Genomic DNA, 19,820 nt, shown 5'->3' on the forward strand with positions numbered 1-19,820 from the left:
CAGATTATGCAGATTAGTCAGAAAGTTTCCTCTCTAAGGAAACCCAGCAGATTGCATCAAAGTCTCTCCAAGCAGCATTCACTCCTCCTGAAAGAGCGTAAAGCCACAGGGACAGTTGTCTGCATTGTTGATGGCTTTGCAGCAATCCCTCATACTGAGCATGCATGAAGCGACAGTGGAGGGGAAAACTCCCCATTAACAGGAAGGAAAACCTGCAGACTGAGGGTTAGAGAAGACAGAGCAGAGACACAAAAGCACAGTTTAGTTTAATCCGTTTGCACTTTTTGACTCCCTGAACAGTTTTCCAGGACTTCCTTGGAGACCAAAAGTCTCTCTTCGTTGCCCCCCCTGAATTCCTCCCATGGCTAAAGTTTTGTTTCTGCCACCTTTACTTTTTTATATCAAGGATAAAAGGGCTTTTGACCAGAAATTTGGAAAAACTAAATCTTTTAGATTAGATTTAAAACACTGGTCAGCAGTCTTCCATGTTGTGTAGATAGTTTTATGTAATAATAAATTGTTCAAAGCCACTATTTTATGTTCTCATTAGCTGGACACCATTATCAAAATGAACAGATATATATTACTTTGTGTGAAGTAAACCTATAAAATACAAGTTTAACGTTTTGAAAAGAGTTGCTGAACTTATTTTTTGGGGGGATGGAGAACAAATGCAGAGAAATGTGCAAAAATGATGATATTCTATACTCTAAGTCATTGAAGTGCATCTGGTCTGTAAATGCAGTGAGCTCATTAGCAGATGTTGCTGTTCTTAAATCGACCGATCAGGAGTTTTTTTACCACAACAACTTTGCCTGGATTCAGACGAAATATTTCTTTCTTTTTTTTTTTCCTGTGGCATCTTTGCTGCTCTACACGAGGCTTTTCTAAACTCATGTAAACCTTAGTTTGACAAAGAGCTGCAAACTTCACATTCCCAACTATTAAAGAGAGTTTACTTACACCGTTATGAGTCCTGAGTCGTCCAACTCATTGTTTTGTCTCAAACCGGCCGCTCCTTCATCCTAAATGTTCCGGTTTTTAGAGCCTGACGTGATTTCAGGTCTCCTGGTGCAGCAGCAGTCTGCTGGGGCTCCAACCTGCCACGGTTCAGCCAATAAAAACACAGACAGAAAGTCTTAATTGATGAGCCGTGACTAAAAGTGATGTTTTCTTCCAAGATTATTACATTTAATGAAAATCAGTGAGATTATTTCATTACTTCATTCATAAAACAGAACCAGAAAAAAAAATCATGTTTTCTGCTGTTATTGAAGCACAAAGTTATTAAATTATGTTATTCTGATGAGAGGAAATTATATCATGATTGTAGCAGATGTTCAGCCAAGTTAAATTTCTACACTGCTTATTGGAAGATTATAAATTATTTTTCAACAAGATTTAGTTAGTAGTATTTTGGAACTTCTACAACAGGAAACAGTTTTTTTTCCCATTGAACACAAAGTTTATAAACTTGCTTTGGTCAGAAGGTTAGATCATTTTAACCGTTTTATTTCGATTTTTTTTTCTACTTTTCCTTTTCTTTGCAGTTTGCAGGTCTTGTTCTGCATGTAAGTTTTTTTTTTTTTTATTTCACCCATTAAACCACTCATTTCTTGACCATCAGCACTGAAGATATAATATCTCATATCAGGTGCTGAGACTGAAACATGTCTGTTCTTGTAATGTTTGTGAGGACAGGTTGACTTACTATTCAGAGTTTTTAGGCAAACGCACTTTAGCTTTCTAGATAACTTGTTAAAAATCCTGTTTACTGGTTGGTGTTTGACTCTGTTTATCATTAATGAATGCGAACCGATTTCACACCCAAGGCTAAAAGTTTCCCAGTTAAATAAATATGCTCTTAGCATTTGTAACTGTAATAATTGAACTAAAACTGAAAATACATAACGTACCTAATTATTTCACTGCGTGACGATATAAAATACATGCTTACATAACTGAACATGTGACGGAATCGTGGAAACTGGTTTAAAAGACTTGCAGTGGCCGTTAACCAATCAGATGTCAGGGTTTAGTCAGTTTACAATGAAAATGTTAACTATTTCAAAACTGCAGTAAAACAACTTTAAAGTTATTATATAAATACTGATATAACTATGATTTTTAATTTGCAAAATTTATTTTAACATTCACATGTAATTTTTCATTTTATATTTAACAAAACATCTACATATTCAATTAAAACTAGATTGCGGTTCTTTCCATAAAGTTTAACTGAACAGAAATCCTCTAAATATTAAAGATGGAAGGAAAAAAAGTGGGGGAAAATAAGAGCAGGGAGGGCAAAGTTAATTTATGATGCAATATTATTCTGGTGGTCACTGTTCAAATAGCTTTTTGCTCTAAGTGAATTAAATTGAAAAGCAAAGATATTAGGGCTTTATTGATCTCACTTAATAAACAAAAAGAAGGTGCCAAAAGGAGGAAAGGTGCATAAGGTATGAGGCATATGGTATATACAGTGTGTCCACATATGTAGTGTATCAAAAATAAAGTAAAAAAAGAAAATAAAAAGTACAGGGGAAATTAAGAAGATATTTAGGGTGACTTAGGAAAAGGAAAAGAGTCCAGGATCAGGATCCGCTCTGGGTGTCTCCCTTTAGGTTTTTTTGGGGGGGCGCGTCCCAAGACTCCAGGGAAGACCCAGAACTCGGTCTCGGATTAGTGGAAAGCAATGAGCAGATGGATGAGTTAAATCGGCAACTGAAAACTGCCTGTTTTGTTTACTACGAAATTAAAATTAGCTTGTTGCTCTGAAAGAAGAGTGAAAACTAACAAGCAGAAGAAATCAGACCAAGGGCAGATACATTTTCCCAGCACTGTATTGTCCATTGAGCCACAAAAGAACCAAACTGATGTCATCCCAGTCTGTCAAAGATCATAAATTATCCATAAAGTTCCCCGTTTAAGGCCGACTTTTCTTCCCCTCTGGTGGTTACAGATTTCTGAGAGAAGAGAGGGGGAAAGAGATAAAAAAATAAAATAAATAAATACCTCATATGTGACTTAAAACCAAATTTAAACCTCTTCCATTGAACAAACCTTCGTAGCATTGCTCAGCAGATTAAAAGATCACTACAAACTCTCAGTTTTAACGGTAAATACGGCAATAAAAGATGGCAATCTTCCATTATGTTGCAGTCGTCGTCGTTCCTCGCCCAGGACGGAGGAAACCGTGAAGAAGGTTGGTAACATTTGGGATCTTGGAAGCCCAGATCTTGAGTTCCTTCAATAGGAAACATATTTCCATTTATGGTCCCCCAGCAGAGCCATTAAAACCATTAAAACCTTGGATTTTAATGGGATTGTGGAGTCGACGTGTGAGGGAGTTCATCTGGGACGCTGCTGAGTGCAAAGAGCTCTGAACGGGAGCCAATAGAGTCGCGTTTGTCAACAGTAAGATTTATCTTTCTGCTGTAATAACCTCATTATCTGTTTGCCAAACCCCAACACTAATTTAAATAGAAATAAAAGTGAGCATTAGGTGGGGGGAAATAAAACGGTGCCGATGATCCTAAAGACAAAAGCAGATGATAAATGAAAAACAGATAAAAAAAACAAGTTAAAATACTTTTAATTTAGATATCAACTAGAAAGTATTCACACGCCTGAAATTTTTCACCTTTTTTCTAAGAAATAAAACAACTTTCAAGGCTTTTTATTGGGATTTCATGTTATAGAAAACCGAAACAAAGTGAAGTAGAAACAGAAGGATGATGGTTTTCGTAAAATTTTTAACAGCTATATCTCTGAAAATCGTGGCATGTCAACGGAGAGAATAATTTGTAGCGTTCACAGCTGCAGCTGCTTAGCGGTTTGTCTCTACCAGCTTTGCAAATCTAGAGGCGGAGATTTCTCCCCCATTCTGTGCAAAACAGCTCAAGCTCAGTCAGACGGGACGGAGAGTGTTCGAAGAGAAATTTTCATGTCTTGCCAAAGATTCTCAACAGGATTTAGTCTGGACTTTGACTGGGCCATTCAAAAACATGAATATGCTTAGATATAAACCACTTCATTATTGACCTGACTGTATTTTTCAGGGTAATTGTTTTTGCTGGAAAGCAAACCTTTGCCTCCAGCTTTTCCAGCCTCCAACAGATTTTCTTCAACGTTTTCCTCGTATAGACCTCCATCCAAATGCTTATCAACTCGCAGAAGCTTCTCGATCCCTGGGGAGGAAAAGCTAATTCACAGCAGGATGCTGCCAGCACCGTGTCTTCATGTTAGGGATGGTGTGTTCAGGATGATGTGCAGATTTTGCCATCTTTTTTGCATGTAACAAGGCCGACCGCTTATGGCTTTCTCTAAACAGTAAATTTCCTCTTGCAACTCTTTCATAAAACCTAGTTTCGTGGAGTGAAGGCAGATTACCAGCAGATTCTTCCACATGAGCTGTGAATCTCTTCTGCTCCTTCAGAGCTACCATGGTAGTTTTGGCTGCTTCTTAGACTTGGACAACTTTATTGTCATTTTGTATGTACAGAGTGCATACAGAACAAAATTTTGTTGCATATAACTTACAACGGTGTAATGGGATTGCAGGTGGAACAAGGCAACATTACAATATAAAGTGCAGCAGTGATCAGATGTAACAATGCAGGAGAAAAACAGTGTGCAGAGAATGTTCAACTATTGTTTATGTGCAAAAAATAATGGTGCAAAAAGCCATTTGTATGCAAAAGTATTGTACAGTGCAAACAATATGTGCATAAATGCAGTAAATGTTGAGTTGTGTACTATTTCAATGGATAATGAAAGTTCGGCAATGTTGGTAATGCCAGGTAAAGATGCAAATGTGATGCAGAGTCCAGTTTAGAGTTCAACAGTTCAACAGTCTGATGGCAACAGGGAAAAAACTGCTGCAGAACCTGGTGGACCTTCTCTTATTATAGCTGTGTCAGTTCTGGCGAATGGCCATGTCTTGGCAGATTTGCAGTTGTACCATACTCTTCATTTTAGAAGGGACGTTCATGCAAAATCCCCTGTTTTGCCCTTTAACACGTTTTGTTTTGTAGTCTCTAGGCATGGGGAAAAGTTAAACGTAGTCTCTCCAGAAGCTGTGTAGATGTCTTTATATTCTGCTTGGGTCATCATTTTCAACATCTTTCATTTTCTCTGTTCTCTATTATGTTTTTTGCACAACTACATTACAGCATTTACTGCAGAGCTGCTTAACAAAGTCATGGACTTCTGACTTAATTTTTATTTCTAGTAGTCCAAACTAAAAAAGATGCCGAAGCTACAGGTGGATAAACATTATTGCACATTTTTAATTGTGTACAGCAAGTATGAATATTCTTTTGTGGATGTCAGCCGTTTGAAACGCATTGGCACTATATCAAAACTGCTCCATAGTGCAGTTATATGTGGTTTGGATGAGGAGGTTGGGACTATGGTAATAACACACGGCTTGAACATGTGAGGCTGGATGGACGTCTTCCATTGTCGACATCTTTTATTTAATTCGGGAATTAAATAAAAGATGTCGTCGACTTCAGGAAGAACCGGACTCGCCATGCTCCACTGCTCATCAACAGCTCAGGTGTGGAGGTGATCATTCCTGGGGAAATTTGGTGCTGCTGACCTCACCTGGTCTGTGAACACCACGTCACTGGTGAAGAGGGCACAGAAACGATTGTACTTCCTGCGGAGGATGAGGAGAGCCCACCTGCCCCCGCCCATCCTCACGACCTTCTACAGAAGCACCATAGAGAGCATTCTGACCAGCTGTCTCTCTGTGTGGTGTGGATGCTGCAGTGCTGCCGACTGGAAGAACGTGAGGAGAGTGGTGAGGACAGCAGAAGGGATCATCGGGGCTCATCTCCCCTCCATTGACATTTTGTCCCAGCGCTGTGTGTCCCGAGCCCGTAACATCATCAGGGACCCCACACACCCCCACAATGGACTGTTCTCCCTGCTGCCCTCTGGGAAGAGGTTCCGCAGCATCCGCTGCAGGTCCACCAGGTTCTGCAAAAGCTTTTTCCCCGTTGCCATCAAACATTTGAACTGTTGAACTGCTGAACTAAACTGGACTCTGCACCACATCTTCACATTTTGCTCGCATTTTTGCACAAATGCCTTTTGCACCATCATTTTTGCACATACAAATGGTTCAAATATTCTCCTGTACACTGTGAACGCGCATTGTCTCTTTCTCCTGCAATGTTTACATTTCAATTGTTTACTTTTTAATCACTGCTGCACTTTATACTGTAATTCATAAGCTGTATGCCACGAAATTTCGTTCTGTATGCACTCTGTACATACAAAATGACAAATAAAGTTGTCTAAGTCTAAGTCTAAGAATAAAATGTTTCTATACGCCGCTAGATGATCGTATATCTGCTACCAAACTACAAAAATGGCCGCGCAGGGTAGAAGGGAACGCTCTGAGGGAGTCCCTTAGATTTAAAGAGAAAGCAATAACACGAGTTGCTCTCAGACGCGTCTCAGAACAGGGGCAAAAAGGGGGACCGTGGGGGTAAATTAACGAGGAATTTAGCCTAAAGCATTGCTGTTCCACTTTATTTAGACCACAGCTCAATTATTCCAATGTGAAAAGGATTTCAAAGCACACGTCCCCTTTAAGATCAAAGATTTGAATAGTGCTCCAAGAGATATTCAAAGGGTGAGATACCATTTTCTAACCTAAACCTTTTTAAAATCTCTCCCCAACCTTCTCCCATCCCCGTCTGCTGTGTTCCTCGTTCTTCATAACAAGGGGTATCAGAGTAAAGGGGGCTTAATCCATACCCAACCCACTCCTCATTTGTAAGATCATTTTTGAAACCCATGCATCATTTTCCCTCCACTTCACCATTATGAGCTACTTTGTGTTGGTCTGCAACACAAAATCCCAATTAAATACTGCTTTTACACAAAGACTTGCTGTGGTAAGGTGATGAAACGAAAAAAAAAGATTCTGTGTGTAAACAAATACATATTTTCTTCAGAAAATCATGTAAGCATCTAAAGTAAAATAAACAGCATATGTTCAGAGAGCGTTTTTTAAAGTTGTAGTTGACCACACTGTGATTAATGTGCATGCCAACACGTTTCTACGCCGCTCCTTTTTGACCCAAACAGCCAGAGTTTCATGTTCAGTTCCCCACGCTCCGCTGCCAAGAAGAAAAACTCAGCATTTCAACATTTCTTTTCCCATGATCCCGTCCGCAGGGAATCGCCTCGGTTTACTCCGCTTCAGGCTTTGATGAAACGACTAAAGGTTTCTGTTTGTGTGGGAAATTGGCACCTCGTAAAGAACGCCTCATTTCAGCTAATTATCTGGCTGAATTTACCATAACAGACTCTTTCACGCGGAACGTCATAATGGCCTCAAAATGCATGAAACAGCCTGGGTTTGGTACCGCTTCGAGTTGTTAGGTCATTTTAGTTTTACAAGAACATCTTCCCACAGCAGGTTAAACTGAACCTTTCATTTATTTCCAGGTTTAGAATAATTGTGCGTTTTTAAACCCTCCTGGCATTTTAAAACTTCATATTTAGGACATGGTTTCTACAGTCAGTTTGTCACCAAGTCACATTATTGCGTATCCACCTTTTGTTTCAACGACACAGGACAATTATTTTCTGTTCTACATATTAACTCAACTCAAGTAATTTTATCTCTAGTAAAACCAGGTAGCAAGGGATGCTTTGGACTAAACATTTTAGGGTACAAGCTTCGTGATTTTGAGTACACAGGCAACACTCCTGTAACATCTTTTTTAAGTGGCTGCAACCAAGAGCGTGATTTAAGGCTCTTTTCCATCAGTACCTGCTCGGGTCAGGTCGTTTTTAATTATAATGGAGAATTACCCCCAATGTGGATGGGGTTGGCGTGAAAAGTAACGTGATGCGATTTGTACGCAACAAGCCATTGTCTAGACCCCCTATGTGTTTTCTCAAACAAGAACTAAAACGTCTGCACCTCATCATTGGACCAAAGTGTTGGTCTTAGTGTTACCAATTTCTTTAAAGGTCAGGAAACACTAAAAAATGCAGCTTTTTTGGCGGGGGGGGGGGGGGGGGGGGGGGGGTGGTAACAGTTAACAGTGGTGGCGTCGTTCCCTCTCCATTCATTTCCTATGCAACAGTTGCTTGCTGTCCTCCAGCCAAGCGCCGGTGTTACCCCTTGCAACCACGTGACTCCGTTACCCAGAATCCCTTGCGTGGCGGCCATATTGGTTGGCACGCCATTTGACAAAATGACGAGTTCTCCAGGTATTTTTCTTCTTTAGATAACGTATCACAAGATCGTTTTAAGAGTAAGTTGATGGTTGAGGGTATCAGATTGCCAGATCCACACAGCAAAAGCCTGAAGGGACGGAGCGAGTCTGTGAAATGCTGCCAAGGGTTTCGTACGGCGACATAGCTGCTTTATAAACACGCAGGGCAGTACGGACAAGAGAGCACGAAAGCCCCTGAAACCACTGGACGGCTGCAATTATTTTATATCAGGAAAAAGGCTCCATCAACGCCATGAGGGATTAAGAGGGTCAGAAAATGGATGGATGGATGTTCAGACATGTTTGTGTAACAGCACAAAGCAGAGAGGAAGACCCGCCCGGTAGGTTAAAAAAAAATCACTCACTACGGATTATTTAGGTGTTTTTGTCTTGTTAAAATGGGTGGAGGTGTCGGCGACATTGCAGCGTAAACACAGACATACTAGCTCCCGTGAACGGGCGGAGGGGAGGTGGCGATCGTTACACTGACCGAAGAGCCGCCGCTGTCTGGAGCAGCAGGAAGCGGGTGCTGCTCCAGACGGCGGCGGAGACAGCAGACAGCTGCGGCTCTACACGGGCCGGAGAGCCGCCTCCGCCGCCGCGGCTGCTGCCTCCGCCGCCGGAGAGCCGCCGCGGCTGCTGCCTCCGCCGTAGTGGCTCTCCGGCGGCGGAGACAGCGGCGGCTCTCCGGCGGCGGAGACAGCGGCGGCTCTCCGGCGGCGGAGACAGCGGCGGCTCTCCGGCGGCGGAGACAGCGGCGGCTCTCCGGCGGCGGAGACAGCGGCGGCTCTCCGGCGGCGGAGACAGCGGCGGCTCTCCGGCGGCGGAGACAGCGGCGGCTCTCCGGCGGCGGAGACAGCGGCGGCTCTCCGGCGCTGTCTGCTGCTTCAGACAGCGGCGGCTACGGCGGCTGCTATAGCGATCGTTACACTGACCGGAGAGCCGCCGCTGTCTGAAGCAGCAGACAGCGGCGCTACACGGGCCGGAGAAGCGGCCCGTGTAGCGCCGCTGTCTGGAGCAGGCTTCTGCTCCAGACAGCGGCGGCTGCTATAGCAGCAACAGCGGCTTCTCCGGGCCGTGTAGGGATCGCTACCTCCCCTCCGCCGCTATTTAAGTAGAACAATGAATAGAGCAGAATTAAGTTGTATTTACCGGAGATGAAGTGTAGACTGCAAATTCTCTCGTAGTATGATGCGCCCCCCCCCCCCCCTCCAGTCCATTGGGAGTGTCTGCCTGCGCTCTTTTCATTGAAAATATCCATTTCTTTCTTCGTCCTTTCTCCTTCGGTAAACGACAGAAACGTACATCCGACGATTTGGAATGCCTCTTTGTGCAACCGGGAGCACAACAAGTCGTAGGCATTGCTTAGATTCCAAAAATAAACTAACTAAAAGTACGCTCTAAATCACCCGTTTTGTCATGTAGTAGACGGGCTGTCAGGCTAGCCTGCCCACCAAGATGGAGGCGCGCACCCCCGATCACGTGACTGTGACGTCAGATGCAAGGGTCTGTTCCCCCATGGAAATCTGTTTCACCTGTGTCGGGAGCGCGCATTGCAGCGAGGGAGGCTGGGCTGAACACTGTCACGTGACGTCCGATATATTTCTCAGTTAAAACCAAAAATTAAAAAAACTCAACTCAAGGTTTTAAAATTTACTTTAATCGGTAGCTGTTTACAAAATTATAAAATACATTATATTATAAATATAATTTTGGAAACATCTACCGACTAAAGTAAATTTTAAAACCTTGACTTGAGTTTTTTTAATGAACATGTGACGCAACACAGGAAGGTTGAACAATGTTCAACTTTTGTCGCTGTCGCTTGGCACTGCAGCCATTTATCTGGATCCGCCGTGAAGTGCGCTCCAGGCCGTTTCCTTGTCCGTAATGTCCATCAAATAAAGCCGATAAGCCAAAGTGTTGAGCAGTGTGTCTGATAAACAGAGAGCATGCTAGCTAACCTAGCCTGGCTAATTAGCCTGCTAATATTGTCTGTCGAGTCTGTACTTTAGCTTTAGTTTTCCACCACAGTACGACTTTTAAAATGAGCTGATGTTTTAAGTGATGCGACTTAAAATTCGTTTGACTACTTGTGACTGAAGCTAAATTTATTTCCTGATTTTTCTTAATATTTTTAGCTGATGGGGGTAAAAAAAGAAACTGACAAAAATATGAATGAGTTCTTGACAACAAATGGTGACAACTTAATGTTTCTATGATAAACATTTTAGCAGCAGCAATTTAATAGTTGTCAAATTAAGCCATGTTTATACATTTTGTAATTCAAAAGTTTGGGTTAATACCATGAAACCAACATATTTTTAAAAGGAGCTGTAAGTAATACTGACACCTTGTGGCTCAAATTGGTACAACAGCTTTCTAATCACAATAATCTAATATGCCGTTTTTAAACGGTGTGTTGCTGTTATGAATTTTTACTTCCACAGGATAGATATATATGTTGTAGTATTTTGTTCCATTTCTGGTCCGTTTCTCTTACTAGCTTCCATGTTTCCAGGCTGCGGCTCTTTTGCCAAGATAAAATACCAAATGCTGCCTGTTTTCAAAACCCTGGGATGTCTCATATGATTGGCTCAGGAACCAGGAAGTAAACACTCTGAACCGAAGTAGTTCCAGACAGTACCTCTAGATTTAAAAAAAAAAAAAAAGAAAAAGAAAAGAAAAACATGACTAAGACATTGTTGATGGAGAGGACCGATTGTTTACAGGGAATATTACTTCCATCCTGGGTGACAAATGAGAATGATTTAGGTTGCTTTTACAGTAAATATCTTACTTATAGCTCCTTTAATCAAAAGCTGGGCAGAAAACAATGACAAACAGCAGTTTCTGTAACACCTCCCCACCCCAAGTGACAGAAAAAGATGGCTATGAAAACCACATTTTTTTTTTTCAATTTTATTTTGTCAATGATTAATACCATGGGAGTGAATTTTACCTCATTTCAGTCAATACTTGCCTCATAAGTAATAAATGTATTGAATAATGTTTATTAATAATAATAATAATAATAATAATAATAATTCTGAATTGTGAAGAAAGGGACAGGACAAATGCACATAACGAGGCACCCATTTCCCCAGATGGATCTAAACGTTCCAACAGAAAGTAGAAGAAATTACAAACAAATTTACTTCAGAGGCAACCCAGCGACAAGTCCGTTTAAATGAAAGTTCTGTCCGTGTTTTTGTTTGAAAGGATTTAAAATGACATTTACAAGACGCCTAGCATTTTATTCAATTCCTATTAAAAGCACAGAGAGAAAGAAAGAGAGAGAGAGGATCAGAAACTGCACTGCTTCTTCCCGATGGCTCCCCGTTTTTCCGTGATCCTTGATGCCAGATGGTAAACATCTTTCCATTGTCCTACCAAATTACCTGTAAACCCATTAATCAAAAACTGAAAACAAGAAAAAAGGGAGAAATCACTTTTTTTTAAGCCTTCTTTAGTGAACTCTCTGGGCTCAATAAGTGTGCAACATTGTAAAAAGGCGACACCTTTGGATGATGCTGTACAGATGTGTTCACTGTAGGCCACACAACCAATGATATGGCAAAGTCAACACAAAGACTTCTTGCTCTTCCAGGCCTTTTTTTTTCCTTTTTCTTCTTCTTCTTTTTTTCTTTTCGGAGCCGGAGCGGAGGGATATGGCCGGCATACATTATACCAGTCTACAAGATGAACTTTCCGAAGAAAAACCCGATGAAGATGGCTGCTATGACGACGAGGAGGGAGGGCAGGAAGGCGGTGCTGGTTTCTCGGCCGACGACGTTGGTCGAGTTTGGTGTCATGTGGTCTGAGCGGGGGGGCATCTTTCTCATCCTTATTCCCTCGTCCTGTAAAAATAAAAACACGGAGCACATGCATTAATGTGTTAACAACCTTTTTTCAGGTCATGGCGGTCTAAACATGCCATGACCAGTTTCAGTCTCATCGTCTCATCACTGTTGGAGGGGCGTCAGTTCATTGCTGCCTCGATTAATCTCTGCTTGATAATAACCGCCTACACCAGCGCTTCCCAAACCTTTCAGCCCACGACCCCAAAATAACAGCGCCGGAGACTGGCAACCCCATATTTGCTTTTTGTTGTTTGGAAATTATGAGAACAAAGTTGTAAAATTAAAAGAATAAAGTAATATTCTCTTACAAAAAGTGAAGCCTTTCTCATTCCAACAATATATTTTTTTTTTTTTTACAGTGTCCTGTCTGGCAATGTGGCAATAAGAACTGTTGTCTTAATGCCAAAAAGAGCTCATCAGGTTTGACTTTCACAAGTGGAGCAGTACTGCTGTTGCCATAGTGCTCCGCTTGATTTATGAATGTAAATAGTTTTATTATGATTCATGCGGGGAATATCTCAAATGATATGGACACTACAATGGGAAAGTAGGAGAGGAAAGGAAGAACAAGAAAAAAAAAGGTGAAAGAAAGAGGAGATAAAAGAAAGAGAATGATAAAACAATTATTGAAAAAAAAACATGTACTTCGTTTAATTGAAAATATGCAGTTCCTATATTGTCCCCGAGGGGCGCTGTGTTTTAATTAGCAGATTAAGCTTCAGGTGTGGAAAAATTTAAATCATTTCTTAATTTTTATCTGTTTGATGTATTTTGTCATGCAGGACAGTGTTTTTAAGTTCCAAAAAATGTGAATAAATGTTTTTCAACATTGTACAATCACTTTGAAATAAATTTTTAACTGAGTAAAAGTATCGTTGAAATTGCACATACTTTTCTTAAAAACGCTGAGGTTATTCATAATATATTGTGTAAAAGTGAAATAAATTAATTTAATATAAAAATCAACAACAAGTCAACATTTATTAGTTCTATTTAATCTTGCAATGAGTTAACTCGTGTGGCCCTCTTTTTGACACCCCTGGTCTGGAGTAATGATGAGTATCAAGCTTTATACAGGGTTCCCACACCTTGGTGAACATCAAATTCAAGGACATTTCAAGGACTTTCCAGGACCAATTTCCTCAAATTCAAGGACCACACGTGGCGGCATTTACCTACTGTGACCGCTGAATAGGTTATCATATTTTATTACAATGCAAATTCAATAAAAGACTAAACGGCATAGAAGTTGTTGGGTCAGAAGCAATGCAAGAAAGTGGACTTAATTTATAGCCTACATTGATATCCACAGTACATGGCTATGCCATACTACATTACATATAAGATGTACATCAGCCTACCGTTTCATGGAATTTTTTGAAAAAAAAGTGCAGCATTGAGATGTTCAGAATTATATCAATTTGTTTCACTTACTTTCATCTTTGATTAAGCTAGTTTTTGACTTTGACTCTGAAAAGTCGCTAAATATAGCGACAAAGTCGCTGAGTTGGCAACACTGCGTAAATGTAACTTATTGGACGCACGTAGGCCTAAACCGTAGCCTAGCAACTAACGAAGAAGAGCGAACGTACTTTTGCAAATTAAAAGTCTGCGGAATCAACATAATTTTAAAAGATCGTGTGGTAGTAAAATAATGACACATGAGTCGTCATCCGTGTGAACTTTCAACCCCACAAAAAAATTCAAGGACTTTCAAGGACAAGGTGTTTTTTTGACTGTTTTCAAGAACTTTCAAGGGCCTTAAATAAATTTTTTCAGATTCACAAACTTTCAAGGATTTCAAGGACTCGTGGGAACCCTGTTTATACTACTGCCCAAACAAAGGCCTTGCAATGGCTTAGATAACATGCAAATTCAACAGAAACAGGTCCACCCCTTAGTAATGGGCGGTTGTTAAAGCCATTAAGCCAGCAGATCGAACCTAAACTGGTCCACTCCTCTGTAACGAGGGGTCGTTAGGGTTGTTATTGGCTTGGCTTGAAGGAACGATGTTTTGATCACCCATATGAGAAGCCTTTCTCAAAACGTTAAAATGAGAAATGTGTAGCACTTCGTAATGTTAGACTTTGATATCGGTTTCACAAATTAGGAAGTGCTAAATCTTTTTAGCACATCAGCATCAAATCATCTTGCGACCCCCCGGGGGGTGCCAGACCCCAACTTTGGGAACCCCTGCTCTGCACTGTGGTCCACGGTCCATCTACTGCCTTGGAAATTGTTTTGAACCCTTCTGCTGACTGATACTTTTTTTTTTTTTTGTTAGTTAAATGTAAAAAACCTTGGAGCTCATTAAGCTCCAAGGTTTAAGCTGTAAGATGTGTGCTTCTGTGCTTTTTTTGTCTCTCTTGTTGTGTCTCTGCTCTGTCTTCTTTAACCCCCAGTCGGTCGAGGCAGATGACCGTTCACACTGAGCCCGGTTCTGCTGGAGGTTTCTTTCCTGTTAAAGGGGAGTTTTTCTTCCCACTGTCGCTTCATGCATGCTCAGTATGAGGGATTGCTGCAAAGCCATGGACAATGCAGACGACTCTCCCTGTGGCTCTACGCTTCTCCAGGAGTGAATGCTGCTTGTCGGGACTTTGAAGCAATCAACTGGTTTCCTTATATAGGACATTTTTGACCAATCTGTATAATCTGACCCAATCTGTATAATATGATTGAACTTGACTTTGTAAAGTGCCTTGAGATGACATGTTTCATGATTTGGCGCTATATAAATAAAATTGAATTGAATTGAAGATGCATCTATGATGCTTTCAAAAAAAAGCCGACTGAGATCGGCTTTAAATGATGCCAGAAGTGTAGCAACTACTATTTAACATTTGGTTTCAATGTTAACTCTGAACACACACCAATTGAATCATTTTTGTTTTTCCCTCTTAAAATATTTTTCTTTTAAGCTGTGCAGGTTCCAGAAGAGACTCCCACACCCACTGACTAACGGTGGCATGTATTTCTATTATTTTGCTTCTCAATTAAAAATGCTGTGCGACTTTGTGAACTAAACATGTTTAAAGACCAAAAAGGGTGACAAATTCACAGCTTCATCTTATATTCTTTTCAGCACATCTAACCTTCAACTGCCTGTTCTCATCGTTCAGCTTGTTGATCTCGGTCTGCAGCCTCTTGCACTTCTCCAGCAGCTTCTTCATCTCTGTGTCGTCTGCGGCAGCAGCGGGAACCGTCGGCTCGGCCTTCATAGAGTTTATCACGGGGGCTGCTCTTGTCGCGTCCACGTCATTCTGGCCGACAACAGAGGAGGAAAAGCATGACTGAGGTGAAATCCAGCGTGGCCACACTGAACCTTTTAGATGCGACGGATATGCCCGAAGAAAGGCGCCCCTGTCTGCGTTTCTCTCAGCGTCAGATCAAAAGAGACCAAAAAAAGCGTTTGATATGGCTTTGTTTGTGAGACGGCCAAGATGACAACATGAGCCCATAAAGGCCCGACTTCTGGGAGCGCTGAAATACAACTACTGCACTGTGGAGGAAGATGACGTCATTACCGCTTAAACAATCCATCGGTTTATTGTACATAAAGCTGAATTATATTCAAACTGATGTTCTAACGTGTGAAAACGCTCCGATTTATATCCGCTGGTACAGGTTGGTAAAAAGACAACTTATAATTTTTGATACGTTTCTACAATTTAGGAATTTTTTTTTTAAGCAAATTTTATTTTATATAGGTTTTGAAAACAATGAAAAACAACTACGTTTGCAAAAAGAGGATGGATATAAACATTTGTATGGAATGTTTATTTGTAGAAAGTGATTTAAAACAAAAAGCACATAGTTTCCAACCTGACGACGGTGGCATTGGATATATCCAGTGGTTCTAGTATAATTCTGGTGCCGAACTCTTAGTTTCTAAATGCATTCTAGCACAAATCAAATTCTGTACATACAAATGTTAATTTAAAAATACTCACTTGTACACTGTGACTTTCTCCTGTATTGTTTACACTTAAATTTAAATTACAGTGTGAGGTGCAGCAGTGATTTAAAAGTAAACAATTTACTGTAATTTACAAGTTGTGTTCTTGCACAAATGCCCTTTGCATAATCAATTCTGCACATACAAATGGTTTTTAAAAATACTCACCGTACACTGTGACTTCTCCTGCATTGTTTACATTTCAATTGTTTACTTTTGAATCACTGCTGCACCCTATACTGTAATTCAATTTTACTGCAATTTACAAGCTCTATGCAACGAAATTTCGTTCGGTAGGCACTCTGTGCATACAAAATGACCAATAAAGTTGTCTAAGTCTTTTTTTTTCTTTTCTTTTTTTTGTCACGTAGACGTAAATAAAGATATAATAACAAATGCAGGTTTTGGCATTTTTTTCTTTTTCTCATGTAGACTTAGACAGCTTTATTTGTCATTTGTATACACAAAATGACCAATAAAGTTGTCTAAGTCTAAAATGACAAATAAAGTTGTCAAAGTCTTTTTTTTTCTCATGTAGACTTAGACAACTTTATTGGTCATTTTGTGCATACAAACGACAAATACAGCTATCTAAGTCTACATGAGAAAAAGAAAAAAATGCCAAAACCTGCATTTGTTATTATATCTTTATTTACAAACAGTTTCTTATCATTTATCATTTTATTAATCCCAAAGGGAAATTAAATTATTAAAACCAGTATACGACATTGAGTGCGCTTGATGAAACTGGCATACTAGGGCCTGACGACATAGGAAAAAAAGCACATCGATTAAATAGAACTCATATTGATCGATAATTATCAACAAATTCAAAACATATTTTTAAGTGCAGCCCTGGGCATAGCTAAAATTCAAATATGATTTTTTTTGTACCTTTTACTTTTCCCATTTTTCCATAAAGGTCAGACTCTTGGATAATTGTCTGGTCAACAGATTCACAGACATGAGCTGTGCGTTACTGCAGCTCTCCCAGAGTTACCAGGGGCCTCTGGGCTGCGTCTCTATTAAAAGGTTCTCCTTGCACAAACTGTAGGTTTAGGAGGTCGGACACATCTTAGCAGGTTGCAGTTGTGCTATACTTCTATTTTCAAATGACTCTGCGAGATGTTTAGAGTTGGGGGCTCTTGTCTTATAACGCATCTCTAATTAAACCTTCTCTCCAACTTTTCCCCTGACCTGTCCGAGGAGCTGTGGTCCTCTGGGAAATCTCTGAGACCTTCCCAGAACAGCTGTATTTATACTGAAACTAAATTACACTCAGGACGACTCTGTTTACTAATTACTTGACTTCTGAAGGGACTCGATTAGCCTAGAGAAAGTGTTATCAACACAAACAGCATGTCCAGTAGCTGCTTTTCCTGTTAAACCTTGTCAAGATATAAAATGTTTGGATGGGTGTGCGCGACATTTGGGTCGTCTACTGTATAGCTGCCCCCTTATTGGTTTATTATGCTTGGCTTTTGAGCAGGAAGTTACCGACAACATTCATGTTTTCAAAAAGCCGCTACAAACAGAATAACGTCCATTAAAGCCAAACGACACGGCCGTCCAATCAGCGAGGTCTCATGTTTCCCACTGGTACCTGCCTCTTCCTCTTGAAAATGTTGCTGTAATTTTTTATTTTATGTTTTTAATTTGTTGTCCTGCTTTTTTCATATGTTGCGTTTTCATTATGTTTTGTATTTTGTTATGTTTTTTTTTTATTTGTAGCTGTGTTTATAGAGACTTTTTTGACGTGGTTTGAACTTCAGGGCCACCATAGGCGCCAATGTATCCGGTTAGCCTAGCGGGTTAGCTTCAGTGTTAGCCGCTCGTTGTAGCTCTGCTGCTCTCACCGTATACTCTGAACATGAGCTGAGAGTCTTAAGAAGTGAACCGCGTTCATGTTTATGAGGAGAAGAGGAAGGCCTTGATAAAAAGAAATAAGACCAGAGTGGATTTGAAAGATTTTTTTTTTCACGTGATCCCCCTGAGGAGCGGAAGAGCAAGGTATAACAGTCTTATTCCAAATAAAGTAAAAAACAAAGGAACTGGACTTGTTTTGACTGACTTTGTTTTTTACTTTCTTTGGAATGACCATGACCTGGATGACTGAGGCTACACTGCAGGTCTTAATGCTCAATTCCAATTTTTTGGTGAAATCAGATTTTTTTTACGTGTCCGTTCACATTTCCAAATATATGCGACTTGTATGTGATCTCCTGTGTGAACTGAATGCGTTCAACCCAAGTGTCCCGCATGCGCACTGGATGACGTGATGACGTCACACGTAGCAAGCGTCCTCAGTGTTTGCGGAAGTAAACATGGATTATAATGCCAGCGCGCATTTTGCGGTCATTAATTTATTTTCTAACCGGAGCTTTCCCTCCATTGACTGCTCTCCTCATTGTAGTCCGCTATGGGTGTCGTCTTTCTTCCAGCTTCTGTATAGCAGGACGTAGAATAGTGACGTTTGTTGAGTATCGGTGAGGTACAGGTCGGATAAATGCGACCCGGCCGTACAGACACAGGTCGCATTTGAGAAGATCAGATATGTGTTGTTCAGACTGTCATAAAAAGATCAGATCCAGGTCGCATATGGGCAAAAAATAAATAAATAAATAAATAAAATCGGAATTGGGTCACTTCAGGCTACAGTGTGAACGTAGCCTGAGAATCTTCACCAGCGTAAGACGGTCTTGCACAGTTATTCAAAAAGGGACTTGGGGAAACTTCCAGAAAAAACAGCAACTCTACCTTCAAGGCGGCAGGATAATTTGCCTGATTAGTGGCTAATCTTCCCCTTTCCAACAGGCCCTCACCATCAATATATATCTTAAGATAGATATTCCTGCCATCTGTTTTGTGTGTTAAGACTCCGGTAAATCAGTCCACAAACTGTCGCCATTGTTCCTCCTGGTCGTCAATGTTATTTTACTCTGAACTCATGTTTGGTCTTGAGACGTTTTTTCAAGATTTCCCGTCTGACATCCGAATGATCCCGAGTAAAATGTAATGTGTTGTGCTCACCGTCTGACCAAATCTGTTTTATAAACTATTTATTATTGTTACGTTTGGTGTCTCTTCAGGCTTTGAAAAATCGGTAGACCATTTTAAAATATAGCCGTGTGAACCAGCCTTTACGGCAGATTTTTCCTCCACTAATTCTTTCTCCTATAAAAGAAAGCAAAAAGCCTCCAAGAAGTTAAACAGCACTCATTCTCGGCGCAATCAAACAAGGTTCAGGTTATAAAAAAAGTTTGTTTAAGATGCATAAAAAGCTCGTCTTACCACTTCGTTTTCAGAAGGCATCTCGAAGACACATCTCAGCTTGGAATCCATGAGATCGTCAGGTTTTGCATCTTTCCACTAATGAAAAACATGCCATGTCATTTGTTAAGTCAAACTGTATCTAGATGGGCTTTTTTTCCACACACAGAAAAACATAATCACATGGGAACATAGACACATCACTGTATCCCTCTTTACTCTGTAAACCTTAAAGAACAAAACCCCAAAATATACATCTGTTTATCTACAAAACAGAGGTAGCAGTCACCCGACTTTCCTCAACATTTCACATGTAAACAGTAACAGCATCTCTTGTAAGAAATATATTTTATTGTTACTTTCAACAGTCAGCAGATCCTTATTTAATTAAAGACATAAGTGCACCAGAGTGTCTGGATTCACTATAAACCAGGTCACAAATGTCTGTTTTCCTGTGTGGCTGAGCGTTTGCTCCCCCCT

At 40.5% G+C, this 19,820-nt stretch overlaps 1 protein-coding gene across 1 annotated transcript in view; it reads right to left on the reverse strand.

Moving 5' to 3' along the window:
- Positions 1-11,158: 11,158 nt before the first annotated feature.
- The window catches only part of vapal (VAMP (vesicle-associated membrane protein)-associated protein A, like), a 32,431-nt gene continuing 23,769 nt past the window's right edge, over positions 11,159-19,820 (reverse strand). Inside the window, exons 4-6 of the mRNA XM_012871343.3 lie at positions 19,362-19,439; positions 15,208-15,375; positions 11,159-12,112 (exon numbers count right to left, since the gene is read on the reverse strand). Coding sequence (XP_012726797.2) covers positions 11,948-12,112; positions 15,208-15,375; positions 19,362-19,439 — 411 coding nt within the window. The 3' untranslated portion in view covers positions 11,159-11,947. The remainder of the gene's footprint in view (positions 12,113-15,207; positions 15,376-19,361; positions 19,440-19,820) is intronic.

This window comes from Fundulus heteroclitus, chromosome 6 (genome assembly GCF_011125445.2).
Source record: "Fundulus heteroclitus isolate FHET01 chromosome 6, MU-UCD_Fhet_4.1, whole genome shotgun sequence".
In the NCBI taxonomy this organism is placed as follows: domain Eukaryota; kingdom Metazoa; phylum Chordata; class Actinopteri; order Cyprinodontiformes; family Fundulidae; genus Fundulus; species Fundulus heteroclitus.